This window comes from Argentina anserina, chromosome 7, assembly GCF_933775445.1.
Source record: "Argentina anserina chromosome 7, drPotAnse1.1, whole genome shotgun sequence".
Taxonomy (NCBI): Eukaryota; Viridiplantae; Streptophyta; class Magnoliopsida; order Rosales; family Rosaceae; genus Argentina; species Argentina anserina.
In genome coordinates, this window is record NC_065878.1 from 20731561 (window position 1) to 20755339 (window position 23779).

The window sequence follows — 23779 nt, forward strand, 5'->3', positions numbered from 1 at the left end:
TGGGAGCTTGACTTGAATATGTGCTAGTTGAACTGAGATCTACTATACGATAAGTTTTTTCTCAAATGATTATTCAATAAAATTTAATGGAGGCTTGTATAAAATCAAACCCTTTCATCCCTTAATTTTTGGTCGGGATCTTGTTCAAGAAATCTGTTAACAAACCATGTTCCTATCCTTCAACGATTTACCCATTTGTGGGAGAGGTATACTATGATTTATTATTTTGTTGTTAACGAAAATAAGGAGAAAAAGATGATATATAATCAATTATTATTGAGTTAACCATGGTTTGAGTAGTTACTTTATTACTAATAGTCGAAAACATGAGAGTAGCTCTGGGCTTCTCGTAGTTCTCTTGTTTTTCAAACCCTGAGAGAGATTGGACGGTGGCGCCTTACTCTTTGGCAAGGCGGTGATCGTGGCTGGTTTGTGTATGACAACAACAACGAGAAGTTTCTTGATGTTGATTGTGTTGGTGGTGAGAGACTCTGGTATGGTGGTTTCTCTGTTCGTGTCGTTTTTCAGGTTTCGGCGACAACGTTGATTTGTTTGGCGTTGTTCATGCGTAGGAAAGCATCAACGTTTGGTATCATTGGAGACCTAGCTACGGCAAATCTAGTCCTTCATCAGGGGATGATGCCAAGTTGCCAACGGTGGGGAAGAGGCAGCGGCTCTCTCTGGGCTGGGTATGGATCTAGGTCTTCTGGTCTGGTTTCAGGCTCAGCCATGGATGAGCAAATGACTAGAAGTCGGAGGTCGTTCCACCGGAGGCAGTTGCAGTTTCAGTCTCATTAGGCTGAGTTGGGGCGCGGGCCTTTTGGCCTAGGCCCCTTTCTGGTTTGGTGAGCATGGCCATGGTGGGCCTTGGTCTGCTTTTGGGTTAAAGCTAGCTGCTATGTTTGATGCTGCTGCAAGCACTTCTACTGTGTAGGAGTCGGGCGAGACGTAGATATGAGGAGTTCGCCTCTTACCTAAACTACTGAGTGTGGATCCTTCTATTCTACTTTGGATGTTATTTTTTGCACACCAATTGTAGTCTTTAGGCGACGGTGATATCATATATAGAGGTTTAATGGAATGCTCGGTTTGTAATTGGCATGTCTCTTTTTGTGCTTATTCTATAATGAGGGCACTATTCATATGTTTGAATTTGTAATGGGTGACTTTTGTACCACCCTTAATAAGCCTTGGTTCAAGACAACTTATGATATATGTGCTTTTCTTGGCTTGGTTAATTGAACTATTTTCTAAAAAAAAAACATGGTTTGAGTAGAATGTTATGTGTCTTTCATATAGGTGGATAGGGACGAGGGTCCATTATCATTTTGATTGTGCTTATAAGAACCAGCGGCTCTTGTTCGATTCTTCCAATCTGAGAGCACTGTCCACTAAAGCCAACCCCGAAAATTAATTGTACGATACACGATCTGCAAGGGCATTATACATTTCGTCTCCTAACTCTTTTAAAACTAACTTCAAAAGTCATAACGTAAAACTGGAATAGGATTTTCAACACACAACCTTGTCTCTTGCAGTTGAAAGTCTTCAGTTTCATAACACAATCACGGTATTAGAGGTTTGATCTCACTAATCATAAGCTCAACACCCCATGCGCCTGACCATGATTAATCGGTTTTGATATTCTTTTTGTTCCTAATAGTATGGATAAAGATGTCCCTATTATTAGAGGAATAACAAACATGTTAGCCACTAGCCTCATTCCAAATTTGTAATGAGCCTAGAAAATCATGTGTTTCCAATCACAATAGGAGAATAATGCAAGTGATCTTTCCTGTTCTAATGAGGAATGTACGTAAAAATTTGGTTGCGGCCATATCTTGACCTGCATTTTGCGCTGCTTTGAGTAATTGAAATTAGCGGCTATCTAGCTATGTGTTCAGAATTTAAGGAGACTACTGATCATTGATACAATTCCACCAGGCACTTTCCAAATTTTCAGTAAATAGAATTCAATTGATATCATTCGCTCATTACTGGCAAATAAACTAGCTCGCTAGTTGTGTGTGTGGTTATAAAATCGCTCACAGTTCAGTATGGTTCGAAGTTGTTAAAGATCCCAAACACATTCCATTTGTACTTATTCGGATAAGACCTAGTAGTGATGAAAATGAGTGTCACGACACACGATTAGCACCTCAGCGTTGCTAAACACAAGAGCAGATTGAGGTAGCGCACGTACACTTCCAGTATCTAAAAGCTCATGAATCATGACCATTGATAATTGGAGGCTCAGGCTCACCGGCCATCGTTTTCAAATTCCATTACCATCACATACTTGTTCTTCAGACTTTAGAGAAACCAAATGACTGCTATGATAATTGGCCACGTACTATTACACTGACCACCAGGTTTCAATTTCAATATATCTATACACGTGGCCGTTTCTCAGTGGTCCAAATAGGCCAAACGCAGACACCCTCACATCCAAAATATAAGGAGCAATAAGCTTCCGAAGTTGCAGAATCAGAATCTCAAAGTAAAGCAGACATGGGAGTCCTAAGAACACTTCCTGTGACACCTCCACATGGAAACTTACTATCAAATTTCGGAGCTGCGGAGAGTTTATCTAAATCCAACTTCAAGCTCAGCAAGAAGTCCCAGTTCAGAGTTTTGGCCAAAACCGAGAAGGGTGGGAAGGGAGATGACGAAGAGCCAAAGAAAACGAAGCAGTCACTGTTTAGCAGTGTGACAGAAGCGCTTGATTTTTCTCAGACCAGGTCTGAAGAAGACGCCCTACTTCTCGAAGATGCAAGACAGGCCACCAAGTCTGGAGAAAAGATGTCAAGAGAACAGGTACGTGATGTTAAACTGATTTCGATGAATCTCAAATCCGTTGTTTTTGTGTGTGGAATTGCTAAGTGGAGTATTGTCATATTTGGTGTAGTATGCCGCTCTCAGAAGAAAAATTGGAGGCACTTACAAGGATTTCTTTAAATCCTATGTTGAAGGTATGTTCATGACACTGAAAATTATGTTGCTAATTAACGAACACTGAATGTTCTTGATCGGTTTCTCGCTTACGTGGCCTATAGAAGAACTATATGCAGAGCGTATATATGCATGTCATGGTTCCAAACTTCAAATGCAAAGTACCAAAAAAATAAGCACTAAAAGCACCAAGTTACATTCAAGTTTATTTCTGTTCGAAGATGAAATTGAGGAAGATGTTGACTAGCATATTAGCTTAGACAACAGGTCGACCTTTTCAAATATCATGGTTTTCAATGTTTTAGTGATTTCCCTGACTAATTTGGTGATCATTTCCTTTCACCTGTGATTAGTGGATGGACAATATGTGGAAGAAGGGTGGGTCGACAAAACGTGCAAGGTGTGCAGGAAGGACACCGGCGGCGAGCCAAGGCAAGTTGACAAGCTTGGAAGATACGTTCATGTGGCCTGTTTGGGGAAACCGAAATCTGGCAACTTCTTTACCAGACTTTTCTCAAGTTGATCGATGAAGAGTATATCAAATGTTTGGACCAAACGTTCATTGGTGCACAGACAGCACAGTTAGCATTGTATCAGTCTATCAGATATCAGCATTTTTACATATAATGAAAGAAAATAGCATTATTAGAGTTTTCGAATGAAATTTGTGAGTTCTGATGAAATTTCCGGGCCTCGCATTAGAAATTTGGAATTGCTATGTAACCCATAAATTTGAGTGGAAAAGTCAAAGTCACAATTGTATGCTTAAGTTGTTAGCTCAACAATTTAGTGTTAACTCAACAACTTCTTGACTTATAGACATATTGTATTTATGTAGTTGTAGTAATTAACTTTTGTGTTCAGTGTTCATATTAGATAAGTCTCCTATAAATTTATGATATGAATTTGTATGAATAACAATCATTCAATTATATTTGAGTTAAGTTATGATGCGGTTCTTGGTTACACCCTTGCCAATGTCAAATTTGAGTTTGATTAGATTCCCTTTGGTTTTGATAGAAGTGAAGCAAATGAAACTCCAGCCCGCCTTACGCCCATTTAGCACCCGCCTAGCATACTTCTAATTCCGGTCTAAGCCGCCTTGCTGCCCTTGCACCCTTTTAATGCCCGCCTAGCCCCGTCTAGTTAATGTAACGTGAAACTATTTCAAAAAAAAAAAAAAAGTCGGAATCCGCTGCTTGAAGTTTTATGGTACACAATTTTTCGTAATAAGCTTAAGCAACGCAATGTCATGATATTTGCGACGACTGAGTCGCCAAATGTCTTGATGGGCCATGTAAAAGATCATGGAGGCCCAAATTATTAAACGGAGCCCCAGGACCCCGTTCTCTCTCTCTCGTAAAACCCTAGGCACAAAACTGGCGGGAGCGAACGGATTTTAGCGGGAAAACCCAACCACTCCACTTAAATCATCGATTTTCAGAGAGAGAGAGAGAGAGAGAGAGAGAGAGAGAGAGAAGAATCAGCTATGGTGGGTGTAGCGTACGACTGTCTAGCCAACCCTCTCGGCGCCGTCCGATCCACTTTCGAAAAGGCCGTCTCTTCCGGATCCGACCCGGCCTCCTTCGCCGGCCGCGACTGGGGCGCCGTCGATCTCTTCCGCGCCTTTCTCTTCGACGACGGCGCCCTCTCTCAGGTCGAATCCCCTAAACAATTTTGACCTAATATCCATCGTCTTCAATCGAAAACCCTAACTCATGTTTCTATAGGTCAAATGTGTGATTTTGATTTCATTATTGGTTGTTTTAGGTTCCGACTTTGAATTCTTCGACTATCAAATGGATTCAGCCCAATACTCTGGTCCGGTTTCGCGGAATGGTGCAAGATATGTTGGGAAATGAGCTCTATGTTGGTGCTTATAAGGTAATTTCATGCCCTTTCATTTAATTTGTGTTGAAATAGGCATTAGAGAGGTGATTTGTGCAGTACTGAATCCAAAAGTGTTGTGGTGGTTTGAAGGATGGGTCGGTTTGGAGGACTAACAAGTTTGTGGATGTGGCTCAATACCCTATTGATTCTTGTTCTGATACTCGGATTTGGGAACGGCGTATGCTCTACTGTGTTCCGGTGAGTTCTCTATGAACTTATTGCTCAGTTTTTGTGTAAAGTTTCGTTTTTTTTTTCTATTAAGTGGAATTGCGATGATTGGCATTTTTAGTTTGGATGTGAGGATATGAGGTTTTAAGGCTGTGACTTGTTATGTGAAGTTCTGATTCGTATTGGATTGGTGTTTTGTTTGCTTGGTTAGGTTCCGGGGCTGAATTCATGGGCTGAATCTCCGGCGGTGCTTTATAGAAGTATGGCTTCGACATCTCAACATGGAGAGAAGCGCCTGAGATTGGATGGGTCGACTGATAACATGGATTTTGATGTAATTTTTATCCCCTAATAATCTGTGTTTAGTTAACTTACAGTTTAGTGATACCCCAAATACAGTTCAAAACCTCTTTATGTTTCTTTTCTAGGCTTTAGAGCAGGTGAAAGCAGATTTTCTCTACATTTAGGATTGCTTCACTTGCCAAAATGAGTAGGAAACTGTTCATTTAAAATACAGAAAAGTGGGAACCTTGTTTGATGTCAATGTAGATTTAAATGTCATAATTTAGTTAGGTTTAGCACAAATTGTTCGTACATTGTTTTGGCCTTGACATATTGCATATAACTGGCAGGTCTCAGATGAGGCAATTCAAGGATCTCCATGTACCAAAAGACTGGTAAGTAGGAGTCACTTTTGATTAAATATTTGTCTTTTATAATTAATAATATCTTTGATTTTGAAATAATATTTCTTCAATTTTCTTCCCTTTCCAGAAAGAGGATGTACACCATTCCCAGTCTCAGGAGTTGAACATTGTGGGCACCAGCTCTAGTATGAGTTTGCTGCCTGATGTTAACAAGGATTCACTTCCCTGTCTTGTTAAGGTACCTTCTACAATTACTTCAAAAATATAATAAACTGGGATTGTTTCTCATTTATTTTTAGAAAACTGATGATATTGTATTATAATTTTGATCAGATATATGATTGTCCAGAGTCTGACATGAAGCTAAATGAGGTTTTTGAGTTTGTTGGAGTGTTCACTTTTGATCCAGAGTTTAAAGTGGAAAATGATGATGACGAGGTTGCTAATGGTTTTAGTGAAGATGTCTCGGTTCAGTTGCCCCCTAATATGGTACATCTTTGTATAAGCACATTTACTTGTATCACTCTGTAAATGTGGGAACCTAAGTGAATTGTTGCATGAAACTTGTGCGCGGTGACAAATTGAGTAATTTTACAATATATATACAAGCAGCATTTATGAATCATAAAATTGGTAGCCAAATATGTATTTCCATAGGCTGGTGTTTTAAACCACCAACTTGATTTTCACACCCTGCTAGTTACAATCTGGTGTTAGTTTTGTTAGATTATAAGTACATTTTCCCCTATAATATGTTTTGTTCATATTCTTTCCTTGTTGCAGGTACCACGTGTCCATTGTCTCACCCACAGAAAGCTTACAGTTGTAGACTTCCTCCCCAGCTCTCCCACACTGGAGGTAAATTCCAAGCTCTAGTCACATATCAATTCACACAGGAATGATTGATATGCCTTACCTTTCTGGTGTTCTGGGATTTGTAAATATTATCACATGTCATTTTATCCTTTCTGTTTTGGTAGTGTTTAATATGGTGTTACTTTATCACCTTGAAGGTAAAGCCCAATGTGGTGAAAGAGATTAGAAATGCTCTGTTGAGGCATCTTACAGCTGTTCTTGGTGATGATGGTGTAGCTGCTCAATTCCTGCTCTTGCATCTTTTGTCCACGGTAAGCTCAAGTCAGAATTGTCAGTGTTGGATCAACATGGTGAAACTTTTTTTTTCTTGCACAATCAAGATCACTTGTCATTCATTCATTTATATTATTCATCTCTTAAACTCTAGCTGTTTCTGTAGCTTTATTCATCTCCTTTAAATATAATACTTATGCTTATTCTTCAGGTGTATTCGAGAGTTGGCACTGTTGCTGTGGGAAAGCTTTCTCTAAATCTCAATGGTTTCAACAAAGAAAGTGTACCTGTGTTTGGCCCTCGGCTTCTCCTTGCTATCAAAAATCTTTTACCTTTCACACAGTGTATACCCCTGACGGTGGATTATCTTAACAATGCTTCTCTTGCGCCAAAAAAAGATTATGAGACAAACAGGTATCAGACTTCTGAACAAGTTTAATATTTCTTTGATGCTGTTTTTCCTTTTAAAATTTAAGTTGTATATTGAAATTATAGTTTCTAACTTTTCATGTTGTTCCAGACTGATCACTGGAGCTCTGCAGCTGGCTGAGGGTTCACACTTGATCTTTGATGAGACCCGGTTGGAAGCTGGGACTCTCAACTCTGTTGGAGTTGAAAATGCAAGATTGCTTAAAATTCTAATGGAAATGCAAAAGGTGATTCTTTCTTATGTATATGCTGTAGCTATTGTGCTATATATTTTAAATCAAACTCAGCATGGCTTCATCCCTTCTGTTGAAAAATGCCTGTGGAATTTCTACCAGTGTTCTGCTTCATGAGATCGTACTAAGGACTTCTTTGCTTCAACTTTCAGGTGGAATATGAATTTCAGTACTATAAGTTGGACATGGAAGCTGATGTCCAATTGCTTGTTCTTTCTGAAGGCAAATCAAACATCTTGCCAGCTGACATGGTGTTACCTATCCAACCTTCTTCAGTGGATTCCTTTGAAGCCACTGCAGAAGCTCTGGGGGCTTGGAGATCGTACTTGGCAACTATCAGATCTCTGCCACATTCTATTGAGCCAGAAATGCAGAAGGTACGAACATGCATGGTCTTATGAAACATCAAAATTATCTCGCTTGACGCTGCTGTCATTGATGCTGTGAGTTCTGAATTCATACCTTACAGGTGATAGAAAATGACTTGGTTGAAGCCAAGCAAGCAGATAGGAGTATGGGCACCCAAGACTTCAGCAGGTTAGAGACCAGAAAACTTTCCCAATTGTTCTTTCTTATTCAAAAACAAGCGCTGTTAATCATCTAAAGTTTCCTTGCTTGCAGAATGCTGACAATGGCCCGACTATTGTCTATGAGTTTCGGTGAAACCAGCCTATCAATGGAACATTGGCAGATGGTTAAGGAACTGGAGAGGTTAAGAAAAGAGAGGCTTAAGTAAAAGTAAAGTTTAGTTACTGCTTTATGTTACTGGTGTAAATTATAGCCATAACTGGCTGCACGTCAAGTTCAGATGCTTTGGTAATCAAATGATGTGCCCTCTAATCTAATATGCTCCCTGCCAATTTTACACCAAAGTTCAGAACCTTAATTGTGTTCACTCTGTAAATACTGATTGTTTTCCTTTCAGATTTTCTTAGTCTTTCATTTCATTTCATTTCTGGGATAAGTGTGAGGTCACATAGAAAGTGAAAATTACTGACTAAATTACGGTCTAAAGAGAGAATTGGAGGTTAAGGGAAGCTTGAGTGTAAGCATAGTTAAGTTTCTGCTATATGTTACTGTTGTAGTGGTGTAAGCTCTAGCCAATGACTGGCTGTACACTTCAGGTCTTCAATCTTCCAAGTTAGGCTTTTGTAGTCGAAATGTCGAATGATGTGCCATATGATCTAATATGCTGCCTGCTAATTTTACACCAAAGTTAGGAATTTATATTTCATTCCTTCTTGGTTACTTCAGTTGGTCTTTCATCTTATTGCCTGGATAAGTATGAGGTCACATAGTACATAAAAAATTACTTAGAAAGAGTAAAGACTAAAATGGAAAAATTACTGAGAAATCAACCAAGTATTTGATTAAGGTGACAGAACAAAAGAGCTGCCCCAAAACTGGGTTAACAATCCTTCAAATATACTAATCGCATTTCCTTGCTTCAAGCAAAATGCATCATCAAATGGAAAATTGCTGTCTCTAGAAAACCATAAACTCACAATTTCCACTATATATATTTTATACCATTATATAGGCCTAACTAGCGGGTGCCAATGAGCCACCTCAGCAATAGACGCCCACTGTGGCGTTGCCTCTCCCTAATCTACCCTGAGAAACCTCATCCTCCCCTTTCCCAATCACATTATCACATACAATCCATCATTTTTGCTTTAGAGACCCAAATGGTAACTTGGTAAAACTCTAGAATTGACCGCCGGAAAATGTTTGACCAAACTGCCAGTTACCAGGGGCAACGTTGTTGGCTGTCACAGTCCTACCGTCGCTGGTTGTGACCTGAAAAGATAGGGCCTGTCCGTTGAGGTAGTTGTTGCTCTGCCAGTTCTGCCCCCAGTTCCTTGACATGGATTGCCAACCAGTCTTTGAGCCCTTGATCGAAACCGAGTGCACATCTCCTGCTCCTCCAACGTTGGTGATCAAAACCAAGTTGAAGTAGGAGTGTCCATTGATTGTGAATCTTATTCCTCCCTTTTTCACACAAGCAACCCTGCAAAACAATCGCCATAAACACGTTAGACCATATTCTCATGTTAAATAACACGTCACACTGTCTACCAAGTAAACTCATTTTCAAAAGTGTGCTTATCGGTTTTTTTTTTTTACCTTCTGAATGAGACAGGGACGATGCCGGCGCGGTACTGAGCAATTTGCAAGAAGGCAGGCTCAGCCAAATCGAAGTGCTGGAGGGGAGGGTTGCACCAGCCACCATTGTCATTGGACTGAGCAAGGTTGGGAGGGCAGAAGTTGGTGGCGGTGACGATGATGCTTCCGGGAAGGCACCACTTAGGGTCATTGTCACATCGCATTTCGTAACAAGACCCGCAGCTCAAGCCGTTGTTGAACAGAGCTGTGCTCAGTGCTGCAGTGTTGGTTCCATAACCTTGGCTGTACAAGTTTCCATATCCACAAGCACCTCCTGCAAGACCCAATAAAAACAATACCAATTACTCACACTGAACTCATTAGCTACTCGCAAAAGTTTACCCTTTTGTGCATTTTGGGTTTTACACGCACACACTAAAGTTTTTAACTTTTAACCATCAAAGTAAAAAATTAGACTCACCCATTGTGCCGGATGCATCACCACCTCCATAAAAAGTGGCATGGCCACCAACCCAACCGCCTCCGTAGTCAGCAAAGGTGCCTCTGATGCAGAGGTTGAGGGCAGAGACCAGAAGAGTGATAGCCAAGCATGAGGTAAAAGCCATTGTGTGAGAAGAAGGAGAAGAAAGGTGGAGAGTAGTATTGAGTATTGACACTAGAGGTGATATAGAATAAGGGGAACTGGTGTTTGCTTATATAGGAAATGAAAAGGCCACAGGGCAAAGGAGGTGGTGGGTTTTAAGAACCAGAAAGAGACAAGGCAGAGTGAGCGAAGTTGAGCTCAAGAGGAAAAGAGCCAAAGCCACAGAAACAGATTCACATTTTCAGGTCAGTTTTCGTAAGAATCAATGGTGCACATGGAAATGTTCCAGTTAGACTACCAACTGCAAAATTCAAGGACCCTACGTGCACATGCAACTTTTCATATATTTTATCTTCAACAAACAAGTAGTTTATGCCATTATTTTTGTTCATATGATTTCAATGGTTAGTACGTGTGAAATTGGGTGTTTTCCTTCTTCCATTTAGTTTTGCCTGAAATTACGCAGATAAGATAAGCCACCAACTTTATTATACCCTTCGGTTGGGGTTGTTTAGCTTCACATAAGTCCAATTTGGTGGGCAAGTCCGATCTTCATCTTAGATACTACCTTGGACTGATCATATTGCACGCTCAAGAAAATAAGATCGTATTATGATTATTGTCTATATATATCAAGAACATCTAATGCCTACTCGCGATGTATTAGTTACCCTTTGGTTAAAAAATGAAGTGTTACCATTTGTTAGCGGAAACCCTGTTGACCTAGATGTAGTTCCACTTTTAGTTACCCTCTCCCTCAAGCAATGAAGCAAACTTATTCACCATAGAAACCCGAGAAGAAAGAATGTGATGCAATGAATTACTGAAGATTGTTCTGCAGAGGATCTTCTAGTAAATCCGACATGAGAATCATTAACATCTCTAAGGAGAAGATTGAGAATCATGAACTATATCAGTTCCACGTGTGAGTTTGGATCATTGTTAGCATCTACAAAGATTGAGAATCTGTAAATATGCTTGTTCGCTAGACATGAGTCAAATTAATTAAACAAGTGAATTTAATTTCTTGTTATAAGTTATGAACATAATTTAAATGATTAACGAGTCATCAAACTTTAGCAAAAGGCCAAAGAGGTAGAAATATTTCGAGAATAGTTTGTCGGTTGAAATTAAAAAACGAAAACGTTCGAGACAAATTGGAGGATTAAACAAATTCCTAGTTGAATGGGTAGAGTGATTGTCAACTGAAAAAAAAAATTAGGGTTTCTATAGCATCACTCTTACACGTTTGTTACCTTCAATACGACGATTTGTAAAGAATTAAAATATCATTGGCATGTTACTTGTTGACTGTGCAATGTATCATCGAGGTTACTATAAAGCTTCTTTATAATGAAAGCTCGCCTCTTTACAGGTGCGATCTTTCTAGACAAGCATTCACAAATGAAGTTCTTAAGCCAACTCTTCGAACACATTGCTAACATATTCGTACACTCGCAACTTTGTTAGATCTCTTGCTTGTATTTCAAGAAACTCGTTGCTTTTAAGCACTGTAGGATACTAGTCAAATGTATGCAATTAGTATACTTCTCTATCTCTGTTGAATATAAGTGAGATGATTACTATAACCAAAAATTCCTCTTTTTTTGTAATTTGGTATTTGATTAACAATTCACCGAAACCGTACATAGAGTTCTAACTACTGTTCTTTCTTATACTGCATCGATCTCAGATGACCAACTAGTTTTACCAGCTCTCTTCTCTGCAGTTAATTATGTCAACGGTGAGGAGTGAAAGTTACTTCTCCTCCTCGTTAGTTAGAGGCAGGTAATGAGTTATATGTCATTATCTCAATCAAGATTATATTCTTTTCAATTAGCCATAGGGGGATTTCTTTATCTATCAAGTATCACCTACTTGGAGATAGAGAGGGAGTTGGAGATCGAAGGGAGACTCAGAAAGCTTGGATTTTATTTCGACGATGATGGACCTACCATGTTCGGGCACATGCATTTCCCGCCCATGGCGGTCCCTTAAATCCATGCATCACTTTCAGATAAATTTGGTGATCTATGCCTTCTGTTTCTAAGATATGATATTAAAAACAGAGAGATGAAACTGGGAAACGAGAAATTGCAGACCATGACTTCTGCTTAGCCAAATGGAAGATAGAAACAGAGGAATATTTATAGCTCTCTCCTATTTTAAGAGAGGGTGATATAACCTCCTTGGCTCCATGCCAAACGCAGTAGGAATTTCCCAAAACCAAAATCGTCATATCTGTCTCTTCTGCACAGGAATATTTTGGGAGATAATATCTAAAATCTAAATCCTTATGGTTCTTCAATGTATCATATTCATATATTTCGATCACTTCCATGATAGCTTCTTATTTCTGTATTAATGAAGAAGAAAATGGATGACGATGGTCCAAACGTACATACCAAACTGATATCGGTGCTCGGTCAAAGTTTGTGGCTGCTGTGTTGTATTCATGGAAATTGTTCTGAAGGAAAAATGATTAAACATGAACATTTCATATCTAGAACTAGAACATGTGTACAAGACTTTGAACTTCTTCTCTATGATACTATAGACTCGAGTCTACTGTTCGATGGAGAATCGAGACCGGAAAGTTATATGCATTGATACAACTGAAGTCTTTGTTACGTACGTTGGTTAATTTGTCTAACAAGCTGATGATTCCTATGTGTAGAGTTTGTCGGTCCTCTTCCCTTTGGGGAGGGTAGCACTAAAACTATCAGAACATAACATTCGTATCATTTATTGTATGTTTTGCGATGGCATTACATGGTTTGTGCCAAATGAACCCTACCTGCAGGAATGTGTCATCTCTTTCATTGTAATGAAAAAAAGGCAGATATAACTCTTTTGATCAATATATGTGAACCTAGAGTTGCAGAGACCACCTTTGTGGACATTGTTTCTGTAGCTCGAATTGAGAACCACAAAGGGCATGTGGATATAAATCCGAAATCTTGTCTACCAGAGGACCCATGAGAGTACCCTTCACTAAGGGTTGCCTGCTAGTCTTTGCATGCAGTTCATAGTTCTGAAAAACAAAGAATGGACCATATGGCTATTGGTTAGAGCATTTTGAAGGGTCATTTTCTATAGGGTAGTTAATAACATGGTCACTTGAAGCAGCCACACATTGAACCTACATGTATTTCTAGCTTCTAATACAGTTTCATACCAACAGGTTTGAGAGTCGAAACCACGGCATGTGCTCCTAAATGGATAAACTTGGGGAGTGTAGGGCACCCTATGCCCTTCGTAACAGTGACATGATTTCTATGTCTGGCTTTTCATGTTTTGTATGCACCGAATAGAATGATATTAGATGTGACATGGAGTGAAAATGCCTACATTTGGAATAACTATTCATTGTTTAGTTGACTAAGGCATCTCTAGATTGATATGCTGCAGATTTGATCATCGATGAGATGATGACTCATATGGAAGTGAAGAACATTGAACAGAGAACAAATTTGTAAGCATTCTTCCTCTCACTATATGCAGAGCCTTTGTGGTTCGTACATCTAAATTCGGAAGGAAAATAATCAGCAAAGATAGGACTTGACACCGTTAAAGCTTTTGGAGATGTATGACCTCCAATGTGATCGACTGAAATCGTCGGGACAAAACGTTACCGACTAAAATCTTTTTGGAGAAAAACGTAATTAACTGAAAACGTAACGGGATGTATGATATTCAACGCAAGTGACCAGATAAGTGAGATTATTATTGAAGACGAACTACCGCAGGTAAGTTTCCCATCTCCTTCATTTCGGTGTACACCTCATTCAACTCACAAATTAGAGCCAAAATTGGAGCTCAGACTTTACACAGATAAAATGGGCGAATTAGACAATTAGTATCGACTTGTATCCAGGCAATTAGCCAAATTGCAGGAGTATTCATTCGTTCATGGAAGCCACGGCATCATGTCCTGTTTAATTAATCCACCGGAATTTACAAAATGCAATATTTCTATTCATTGGAAAATTGCTGAAAGCTAAAGCGAGTTACGATATATTAAAAAAGAAACGTAGGGTTCAAACTAAAGCGAACACTTCATAGAACAACAACATTATCCACAGACAACACTTCACGGAACAACACATTATCCACAGCATGACATTTTCGTTGGTCAACAAATGAAAAAAAAAATACATTAGAGTTAGGGACAAGGGATCCCTGGCATGAAAAGTGGAATGTATCTCTTTCAATCACAAGAAATTAGAAACAATGCTCTATTCCCACATGAGCAACCCAAAGAAATGGACTATGAAGAATCTACGAACACTCCAGTCCTAAATCAGCTACCAAAAATTGCAAGAGCAATCAATTCAAAGAATCAAAGTCCAATGAAAGGTTAAGCCATACCTTTGGCTGAGGTCAGTCTATGAACAATTCAATAAATAAGGTGACCATGGGTAGGCCTGCAATTAGAATCTTCTATTGGTTTCTCCAGCAGATATAGAGGAGCCTTCGGGCTTCACTAGATGAGAACTTCCTCTGTTATTGATGTCAAGCCCCTGGAACCTGCCAATTGAATCTTGCTGCAACATATCTGAGCACGCATGTGACTGAGCTGATGCATTAAGCATAGGCTGATGAGGAGCTTGCAGGCTAGACTGGAACTGATGAAACTGTGGTAGCTGAATGTTCTGAGAATCACGTGGCCCAGACTGTGACTGACTGGGAAAGAAGGAGGACTGCGAATATGGAAAATGGTGCATGCCAAGGTTGTATGAGTCAGTGTGTGTTAGTGCTTCTCCAGTTGCAATCTTGAGCCTCTCAAGTTCTTTCTTCAGTGCATCATTCAGAGCTGTTTTGTGGAAACAGTAGATCAAGTAAGTTCAAAGGAAGGTAGTAGGGAAATGTACAGGTTATCTTTCCTAGTTCTAAAACCAGTAGTGACCAGACTAATGTGCTCAGAGACACAGACACCACATCATTAAGTGTGTATTAGCAGCTACTTTATTACCTCAGACTCAACAGTATTATTACACTAGTATCCTGTACTAGTAAATAACTTCGATTGGTAATAACCACTGATAATAAACAAAGCAACTTCGACAAGTATCTACATAATGGTACATTCGGTTGTAAAAACAGGAAAATATAAGAATAGTTGCAGCCATCAGAATACTATAAAAGGTGGGTATGCATGAGACGTACCATCGCGTAACTGAGCTTGTTGTTCCATAGATTGCAATCGAATCTTAAGCTCCGTGTTCTCAGAGGATAATCCCGTTGTATCTCTCTGAAAAGATACAGCAATATAAACATAAATCTCACAGAGAGCTATGTACTAATATTACATCTTTAACTTTCCATTGGCAAATGTAGGAAAGATGGGTAATCCTATATATCCACACCAAGGTGAGTCAAGAACAGATGACTCTTAATTCTACGAGTTTTGTCAAAGTAATCCATCTCTCTCGTGTAGCATTGCCATGCCCGATGCGATATATGAGCTACAATACTATAAGATGATGAGCCAAACTAGCTGAACGCTTCAGTAAGTACCTGGAATAGAGTGAGTTGTGCAGAAAGAGTAGTAGCTTCTGTTTGAAGGGTCTGAACTTTCCTTTCAAGTTCTGATATGTACCGGGCCTTCCTCTCTTTCGACCTAGCTGCAGACTGTCGATTTGCCAAAATCCTGTATCAATTGGCAACTCGCTAAGAAATACGGTGGTAATAACATCATTCAACTAACTTTATACAAAACATTAACACATTCCCATGCATCAGCGCAAGTTTTCACCACTAGTAAATAAACGAAAGTTGGATGCTTTGAGCCATTGTCAACCTAAAGTACAGTAAGTGTGTAATTGAATACATGACTGAATATAGATCTTCAGTCATATATACTCGAGTAGAAATTAATCTTCGAATAGTATATTAGCTGTTGTGGCTATCATTATCAGATCTACTTCTAATCCAGCAGACTAATATCTCAATTCTAGTACGAATAATAGTCTCCAAACAACAGAAATTATTGCTTCATTAACAAAGATAGTAATTAGACTGGTAGTAATGCTAGATAGTAATCATAACTAACTTAACCTTTCCAAAATCTGATATTTACTCTAAGCTTGATTTGCATGAAAATGTTCAAACCTAATGAGCTAAATTCAAGCTGGCAATGTAGTCGAATTTCGACATAGAAAGATCGAGAGAGGAAGAAGAAGAACGTACCTCTTGGCTCGTTTGGGATCGACGGCCCAAAGCTCAGCGAGCTTCTCAGGAGCCATGGCCTTCTTAGCCTCAATCGACTCCAAGGAGCCGTCCATGGAGCTACTATGCCTGTGCCTCGGCCTCGCATTATTACCTCCTCCCTCTCCGGCGCCGGGATCCGCCTGCGACGACGAGCCTCCTCCGGCGGAGGCATTGGATCCGTCGTCGAGCTTGGATCCGAGCTTCTCGATGTCCATGTAGGTGCAGAAGAGGTCGTCTTCGGAGCCGGCGAGGTCCTCGAAGCTGTTGGATGGGCCGTCGAACGGGTCCTGGAGCAGATCCAGATCGTCGGGGATCCGGAACTGGACCTCCGACTGCGCGCGGCGGTGGTAGGAGCCGCGGAAGGTGAGGCCGGCTGGGGCTGCAGCTGTGGGGTCTGGAAACGACGTCGTCGTCGTCGTCATGGTGGTGGGCGACTCCTGTGAGGCCGCCGGGTTCGGATCCGGTTTCGGGTTTGCCGGATCTTGCATTTTTTTCGCGGTCGGGTCCCACAGTCTCTCTCTCTCTCTCTCCGCGCTTCGTGTGTTCTCTCTTTCTAAACAGTGCGAGTGTTTTACGTTGAGTCGTGATCTTTTGTGGGAGCGAAAAATGAGAGGTGCGGGAGACGGCACGACGTCGTTTGAGGATGGGTTGACCGCAACTCGGGGCGGTTTTGGGATAAAGGATTTTGGGCTTCCGGGTTAAGGAATATAGGCCCAATCATAAATTTGTTATTGAATTTTAACTACATAATTTAATTTTCATCGGTCACATTGATGATGAAGGCACACAATTTCAATAAAATGATCATATGAAGGCACAATCCAAGTAATTATATAGCAACATGAACCATAAACACATGTGATATCACTAGCGGAATGAGGTTCCACTCTCACAACATTTGGCTCACAAATACCGGTTAGTTCTTTCCGGTCAGTTTTAAGGCCATGAGCGACATGTTCACTAATGCAATTTCCTGGCTTATCCTTTGGTAGACATTGCAAGGATTAGACCAAAGAACAAACAAGAATGTTATACAGTGTAAAAAATAAATAACTAGGCGTCTAGGCCTGAAATGTACAAATAGTCTTAAACCATCAAGTAGAAATGTCAATAGATTAAGATTTTTAGGAAGGAATGTAACATGTTTGCCTGTTTCTAGGTGCTGGCAAACATACTGGTCTGAACTACCAAATGGGTCCTTTTGATCAGCTACAAAGGGACCAAAGTACCTTAACTATTACAAGAGTAGCATTACCTCAATGATATTGGAATTTGTATCATGATAAACATTGGCTTAAACATGAGAAACAATTATTTTGCCCTTTTAAATAAAAGAGTGTAGGAGTGAACAAGCCAACAAGGACATGTTCTGGGAATAACTTTTCTTACTAGATTGGGATCAGGTACCTTAATCTAAAATTCTTAGGGACTTTTCACCCACTTCGTGTTTTGGTTTTTCAAATTATTACCTTTCTTTTTCTGTACATGATTCTATTCCCTAATTTTGTATGCACGTAACGTTTCAACAATAATGCACACTAGAATGAAAAGACACCCATCTTAGCCACAATCCAAATACCACAAGCTAGACTCCCACTGTAATATCTGTCCATATATAAATCTCTCACAACCTGCATAAACTACGATATTTATCAATCACCTCCATAGCCTCTCTCTCTCTCTCTCTCTCTCTCTCTCTCTCTCTCTCTCTCTCTCTCTCTCTCTCTGCATCACTTTATCTTCTTCCATCTTCTTTTTCACAATTTTGTGTTAGAAAGGTGGAGTCTTGAAGATTTGCAGTTTAAACTAAGGTGATCTATTAGTTGAATACCTTTCAAGTTTCAACCTTCATGGTCTTTGATTAATAATGGTATTCATCACCCTTTACCTTACCAACAAGTTTATGTTCAGATATCAGGTCCTCACTCTTAATTTTCTGCTATTCCAGCCTTGATCATAAAAAAAGAGCTAGAAGTGGAGCAAAAAGTAGAAAGCTGTGTAGCTTTGTACATGGGGAAGATGAATTCCCTTCTCTCAATCTCCTTTGTGGTTCGATTTTTGGTGACAAAAAGCCTTGGAGAAGCCCAAATCCAAGCTTGTCTGCATAAGCTCAACTAAACAAGAAACTGTACGAACTTTTGGAAATTTTCATCTTCATCATAGTGATCATACCATTCATCAATGGTAAGCACTGTTCTTCTTTACCACCGTCCCCATCGCCTCCTTCTCGATCCAGGGCAGCCTGCCAATGAAAGCAGAACACATAATGGAGCATACTCCAACGAAGCGAATTTCGACACCAACATGGTGATCATCCTAGCAGCTCTTATCTGTGCCCTGATATGTGCATTAGGTTTAAACTCAATAGTGAGGTGTGCCCTCAGATGCAGCAGGAGGTTTTCTCTTGAGACCCCAGATGAGACTGCAGCAAGGTTAGCAGGCACAGGGCTTAAGAAGAGCACATTAAGGCAGATTCCCATTGTGGCATATGGGTCTGGGGTGCTTAAAATTTTTAGTGCCACTGACTGCCCAATTTGCCTTGGGGAATTTTCAGACGGGCAGAAAGTTAGGGTTTTGCCAAAGTGTAACCATGGTTTTCATGTGAGGTGCATAGACACATGGCTCTTGTCACATTCTTCTTGCCCAACTTGCAGGCAGTCATTGCTGGAACCACAGCCACAAAGTTCAGATTCTTCAGAAGCACAGAATGATGTGGTGGTTCCTGTTTCTGGTGATGAGGCTGGTTGATCTTGATCATGGTGTTTAAACATTAGGCAGGATAGAGTTGTTGACTATCTTTTGTACGTTTTAATCAAAGGTAGTTAGTGGTTTTTACTTGATTATTGATGTAGTTATGATAAGGGATGTATCTGATGGGCTATACATAGTATATGCCTAATGAGGTTTTGAGGTTGTTAAATGTTTATTATTGGCTGCCAAAATTGCAGCATATATGATGGATAATGTTATCTGCTCTATGTTGCTATAGAGGTAGTTTTTTCATCTTGAAGATGAAGATCCCTTATCCTACCAATAAAATGTCAATTGGAAAAAGTTTGAAGTATAAACTTCAATCCACTCATCTACATATATAGAAATGTAATGAGTCTCTTGCAGTCTTTGAATTTAGAGGAAATCAAAACTTATGTACATGTTATAAAAGTTACGTGACGGATTTAGGAATTTATCGTATCCTAATTTCTTTCCCTTCCAAATTATCTCTGTATACATGTTATGCATGATTCTCTCTCCCTCGAGTTGAATCCTAGTTCGTGCCCGTGTCTAGGTCTTATTTGTCAAACATATTATCCCATTATCTCCTCGATAGCATGATACTCTAGATCACTCTAAATTAGTCAAGTCTATGTTTTGGGGGAAGTTCCATGAAATAGTTTCAATCCCAATTCAAGACCAAGTTACGTACAATTTCCACACGACAACTGAGATTCCCGTCCTCTTTTGCTTGCAGCAATGCCAAGTATAACTGTATAAACAAAGAAGTTCTGTACTTCGATCTGTTCCGACTGTTCAGCTACAAGTTTATCACCAAGCACCTTCCTTTTCCTCTATTTGATTCGATGGGAAATGATAAATACTGGCAGAAGCATATTGAAAGGAGCACCTGGCCTAGAATTCTCACTGTGTGCTCAAAAGAATGGAATCTCAAACTCTTTAACCCTTCCGTTCTTCATCTCCACCACCTTTCTTTGGTCCACAAAATAAGAAATTTGATTCCTGCATCACTACCTTCAAGCCATGTTCCCTAAGTAAAGAGGAGGCATTATATTGAGCATCATATTATCAATTGGTCCACGAATCCCCCTCTTTTCTTTTGAACCTGATTGATCTGTATCTATCTTTCAGATTTGTCCTGGATTCCAAAGATTGCAGCAGAGACATTTTATAGTGAAACTTGTGGAAATGTGGAATCATTTCTCTTGTGGGGGAGGTATAGGTAGTCATATTCCTACAATTTCTTTCGGTAGAATCATCTCACAATTTGTCCACTAAAAATAGGCATTACAGCACCAAGTTATGTGCCACTAGCTATGTTGTAATAGTACTTGATTGTACGAATAGGGTACACAAATGAGTGCTACACTAAACAAGATACTGAATTACTAATCATCCAACTAAGTGGTGATATACTGATAATGAAGTTGTTAAGTAGAGAAATTATATGTTGTTGTGTGATTTAACCATAATATTAGAAAATTTCTCGCTAAATACACCAAGGTTGATAAGAAAAATGAGATTTTCCAGGGAAGTTAGACGTCATGTTTCCGGTATAAGGCTTGATGGTTAAGCAGTTGAGCTTGATTAGTAGTAACAGAATGCCAACACAAGCTGCAAGTCTGCAACCATGTTTCAAATGGTGTAACAGTTCTAAGACACGTGCTTATGTTAATCCGACCTACCATTCTCATAGCCAGGGAGAACACATCATGATGGCTACCTTCCCCGGCCCCCTGATGATATCTGAATAAGGAATTGAAGCATTGAGAATGCTTTTGGATGAACTTCATGCAAGTGTAATTGTGTAACTCTTCTTACCATTAAGGCATTAACAATCAACGTACAGTCAAAAGAAATGGCACTCCAACGGCTCTACATTTATATATATCAAGATCAATTTATTACATATCGCAAAACCAGTACGTAGCAACCAGCTAGATTAGGACTATTACAACCACACACGACAGTGGCTAACTGGAGGTTCACTTGGCCAATTCAGCAGAAAGTGTGTTAGCCAAGCAGGATATGGTTGAAGGAGACACCCCTCTTGTTCCACCCAAATACCATTTCTGGATCATCTCGACCACATTTGCATTCTCCACTTTGATCTTCGACTCCTCCTTCCCTTCAGTAGTAAACACAATCTGCAGACACATATGGTCTCAAATGTTAATCATCTGCCTTGTCAAGTCCGTGACATATCACAGGTCTTTAATATACATCGTGATATAGTCGATATATATTTTCATAAACCAATATGAATCTAGTTTAAAACGATCGTTTGACGAATAACATTCAAATTCAGTGTCATGTTACATGGTCATAGACCGTGAATCTGGATATTGTTTAACAAATTAACATGATCAATAGTTCTAGAAATCCTGTGTCTTTTATTTATTTATAAATAATGCCCTCTTTATAAATAATAGCATTTACTAACAAAGTTATGATTTTGCATATACATACTTCCTACCATTTGATTTATTCTTACCTCAGCTGTTGGGGAAGTAGCTGGAAAATGAAATGTGATGAGGGAATCCTTCTTAAAATATTTTGATTGGAAGAACTCAACAATCTTCTCCAAGGCTTCCTCCTCCTCTTCCTCATATTTATCATCAGCTGCCAATCTATCCCTCACTGAACTTTCAAGCTGCACCCCATATTGAGACCCTTTGATCTCCTTGATCACCACAACCCTTAGGAATTTCTCTACAGGAGCTGCATGTATAGGTACATAATTTGATCAAAAGGGTACTCTGATATAATTCAGATTGATCATTGATAGATGATAGTGTAATTATACCAGCAATAAGCGCATCAAAGAAGTCATCATCTTCTGCAAGCTCTGTTCCTTTCTTTGTCTTCCATTTCTGCAGATGTCCCACAATCTCAGTGTCCAAATAAACCCCAATTGCTGTGAACTTGATTTGCAGAAAGTGTATCTCAATGTCTGTGATCCCTGTAAATTAAAAGGCCAAATTACCCATCAGTAACTTTTCATTATCTCTTTGATGAAATTAGACACGGGAACAAAAGGGCTTACCATGACCAAGAAGAGCTAATGGCTTGGTGGTTGTGATCACTGAAGGGAAAGGGATTTCATCCACCAACACTACTTCTGCACCCACTGCACCCACTGTAATGCATCAACATAAAGAAACAGAAATAGTTTTGGTACAAATCAAAACAAAAACTGAACAAAACGAACATTATGTCTGATAGGAAAAGAACCCTTACTAGATGTGTTCTTGAGGATTCTATTACCAAATTAGAAATGGTGATGATGTAAGTAGATGTCTAGAAGAGTAATGAGGGTGGTGGTGATGTTTGAAGCGTCTATATATCTTGTGGGTGTTACTCAGCTGACACTCTTAGGTCTTCCAGTCCTGGCCTAGATGGTAGGTTGAGGAGGTTGCCAAGCTTGTGATCATCTCACTCTCAAGTCTCACCTTCCCAAACTCAAGTCTTACTCCAAATTCCAATAACATCCCCAAATGTTTATTGCATGTAAATGCCAACGAATGACTGTGATATTCTCGTGTAAACATATTTTGAGTTGTGTATTTAAACATTATGATTTTTAATTAGGAACTTCTATTCATAACTCCAAAAACGGTATTTATATCTCTTTACTTAGTAGACCTCTATTTTGTTTTTATAAATACATAAAATACTATTTAGACCTCAAAAGTTTTCCTAAAATGCCCATTATCAAATTTGATATATCAAATCATACTACTATTTATTAATTTCTTTCATACTCTATTTCAAATTCATTTATTATATACAACTCGAAAAATGCATAATAATTACACAAACTACATTCTCAAATTAATTCGATCACTCTTCCACTCATTTTCTAAATTCATAATAAATTGGTAAACTATATTTTTCATTCATTATAGTAACATCAACATATATGAAATATTTTAATCTCTAATTAATGAGTTTTGTTCATCAACGTATATGAAATATTATAACCGCTAATGAACGAGTTTTTTTTTTGCTCAAATCGAAGTTTATCATAAATTCTCTATAGTTATATAGTTTATACATTAAATCGTCCACATTCAATTTGATGTTTATCAACTAGATTAAATTTTTGACTAATGATGTTTATCAATAAAGAATGTAATCAATTAAATCATTTAATACAATTTGATATCCCATTTTGGATTGTCTAGCAATAAATATAAGAGATAATTATCTACATTTGTATTTTATAATAGATAAGTAAATAATTATTTTCCTTCTTGTATTTTTATTGTTATATATTTTTTGGTAATTTCATATGTATTGATTAAGTCAAAACTATCTAGGAAAAATATGGAAGTCCAAGTGTCATAAATAGAAGTTCCCTTTTTAATTTTGTATAAACCGAACATGAGATGAGTTGTTAATTTAAATGTTTATATGAACTTTAACGAACTTTATTTGTTATAGTCACTTTCTATTTTTTTTCTCAATGTAGTATCCAAAATGTCGGTTTTAACGGTGGTGGCTAAATTCGTTTCTAATATCAATAGCATGAGTCCATATATCATAAGTAATCGACATATTTATGTATTATAAAATTTATAATTAAATTTACTCCACAGGTAAGAACCTTTTTTGGTTTATTGGGTTGGTTATTGTACTAGAAGGCTTACTAGGAGAAACATCAATCCATGGAGAAGTGTCTTGTAGGTTTTGTATGGAGATTTCCAATCTAC

The 23779-nt window shown here is 38.9% G+C and overlaps 6 protein-coding genes across 7 annotated transcripts; 3 read left to right on the forward strand and 3 right to left on the reverse strand.

Annotated features, from left to right (window-relative positions):
* The first annotated feature begins 2511 nt into the window (after positions 1 to 2511).
* LOC126803779 (uncharacterized) lies at positions 2512 to 3475 on the forward strand. Its single transcript, XM_050531519.1, has 3 exons — positions 2512 to 2817; positions 2909 to 2972; positions 3306 to 3475. Exons 1-3 carry the CDS (start codon positions 2512 to 2514, stop codon positions 3473 to 3475), a joined length of 540 nt encoding a protein of 179 aa, XP_050387476.1.
* Positions 3476 to 4370: 895 nt separating this feature from the next.
* On the forward strand, positions 4371 to 8383 carry LOC126802357 (mini-chromosome maintenance complex-binding protein). The gene is made up of 14 exons (XM_050529974.1): positions 4371 to 4609; positions 4723 to 4836; positions 4933 to 5040; positions 5222 to 5344; positions 5643 to 5687; positions 5785 to 5895; positions 5991 to 6146; positions 6441 to 6515; positions 6671 to 6784; positions 6958 to 7160; positions 7267 to 7402; positions 7561 to 7785; positions 7878 to 7945; positions 8030 to 8383. Exons 1-14 carry the CDS (start codon positions 4442 to 4444, stop codon positions 8142 to 8144), a joined length of 1761 nt encoding a protein of 586 aa, XP_050385931.1. The 5' UTR covers positions 4371 to 4441; the 3' UTR covers positions 8145 to 8383.
* A 368-nt stretch (positions 8384 to 8751) lies between these two features.
* On the reverse strand, positions 8752 to 10193 carry LOC126803902 (expansin-A10-like). The gene is made up of 3 exons (XM_050531626.1): positions 9996 to 10193; positions 9536 to 9848; positions 8752 to 9419 (listed from the first exon to the last, which is right to left on the reverse strand). Exons 1-3 carry the CDS (start codon positions 10138 to 10140, stop codon positions 9116 to 9118), a joined length of 762 nt encoding a protein of 253 aa, XP_050387583.1. The 5' UTR covers positions 10141 to 10193; the 3' UTR covers positions 8752 to 9115.
* Positions 10194 to 14172: 3979 nt separating this feature from the next.
* LOC126803901 (transcription factor RF2b) lies at positions 14173 to 16908 on the reverse strand. Its single transcript, XM_050531625.1, has 4 exons — positions 16311 to 16908; positions 15639 to 15771; positions 15288 to 15372; positions 14173 to 14934 (listed from the first exon to the last, which is right to left on the reverse strand). Exons 1-4 carry the CDS (start codon positions 16817 to 16819, stop codon positions 14552 to 14554), a joined length of 1110 nt encoding a protein of 369 aa, XP_050387582.1. The 5' UTR covers positions 16820 to 16908; the 3' UTR covers positions 14173 to 14551.
* Positions 16909 to 18020: 1112 nt separating this feature from the next.
* LOC126802537 (RING-H2 finger protein ATL74-like) lies at positions 18021 to 19172 on the forward strand. 2 transcript variants are annotated; one of them, XM_050530182.1, is made up of 2 exons: positions 18021 to 18142; positions 18280 to 19172. In XM_050530182.1, the coding sequence occupies exon 2, from the start codon at positions 18513 to 18515 to the stop codon at positions 19077 to 19079; it is 567 nt and encodes a 188-aa protein (XP_050386139.1). In that variant the 5' UTR covers positions 18021 to 18142; positions 18280 to 18512; the 3' UTR covers positions 19080 to 19172. The 2 variants fall into 2 exon arrangements, with proteins under 2 accessions (XP_050386139.1, XP_050386138.1); XM_050530181.1 differs by having other exon boundaries at positions 18045 to 18201.
* Positions 19173 to 20908: 1736 nt separating this feature from the next.
* On the reverse strand, positions 20909 to 22379 carry LOC126802639 (chalcone isomerase-like protein 2). Its single transcript, XM_050530291.1, has 5 exons — positions 22305 to 22379; positions 22111 to 22203; positions 21871 to 22026; positions 21559 to 21785; positions 20909 to 21211 (listed from the first exon to the last, which is right to left on the reverse strand). Coding segments are annotated over exons 1-5 (639 nt in total). The 5' UTR covers positions 22306 to 22379; the 3' UTR covers positions 20909 to 21049.
* Positions 22380 to 23779: the final 1400 nt, after the last annotated feature.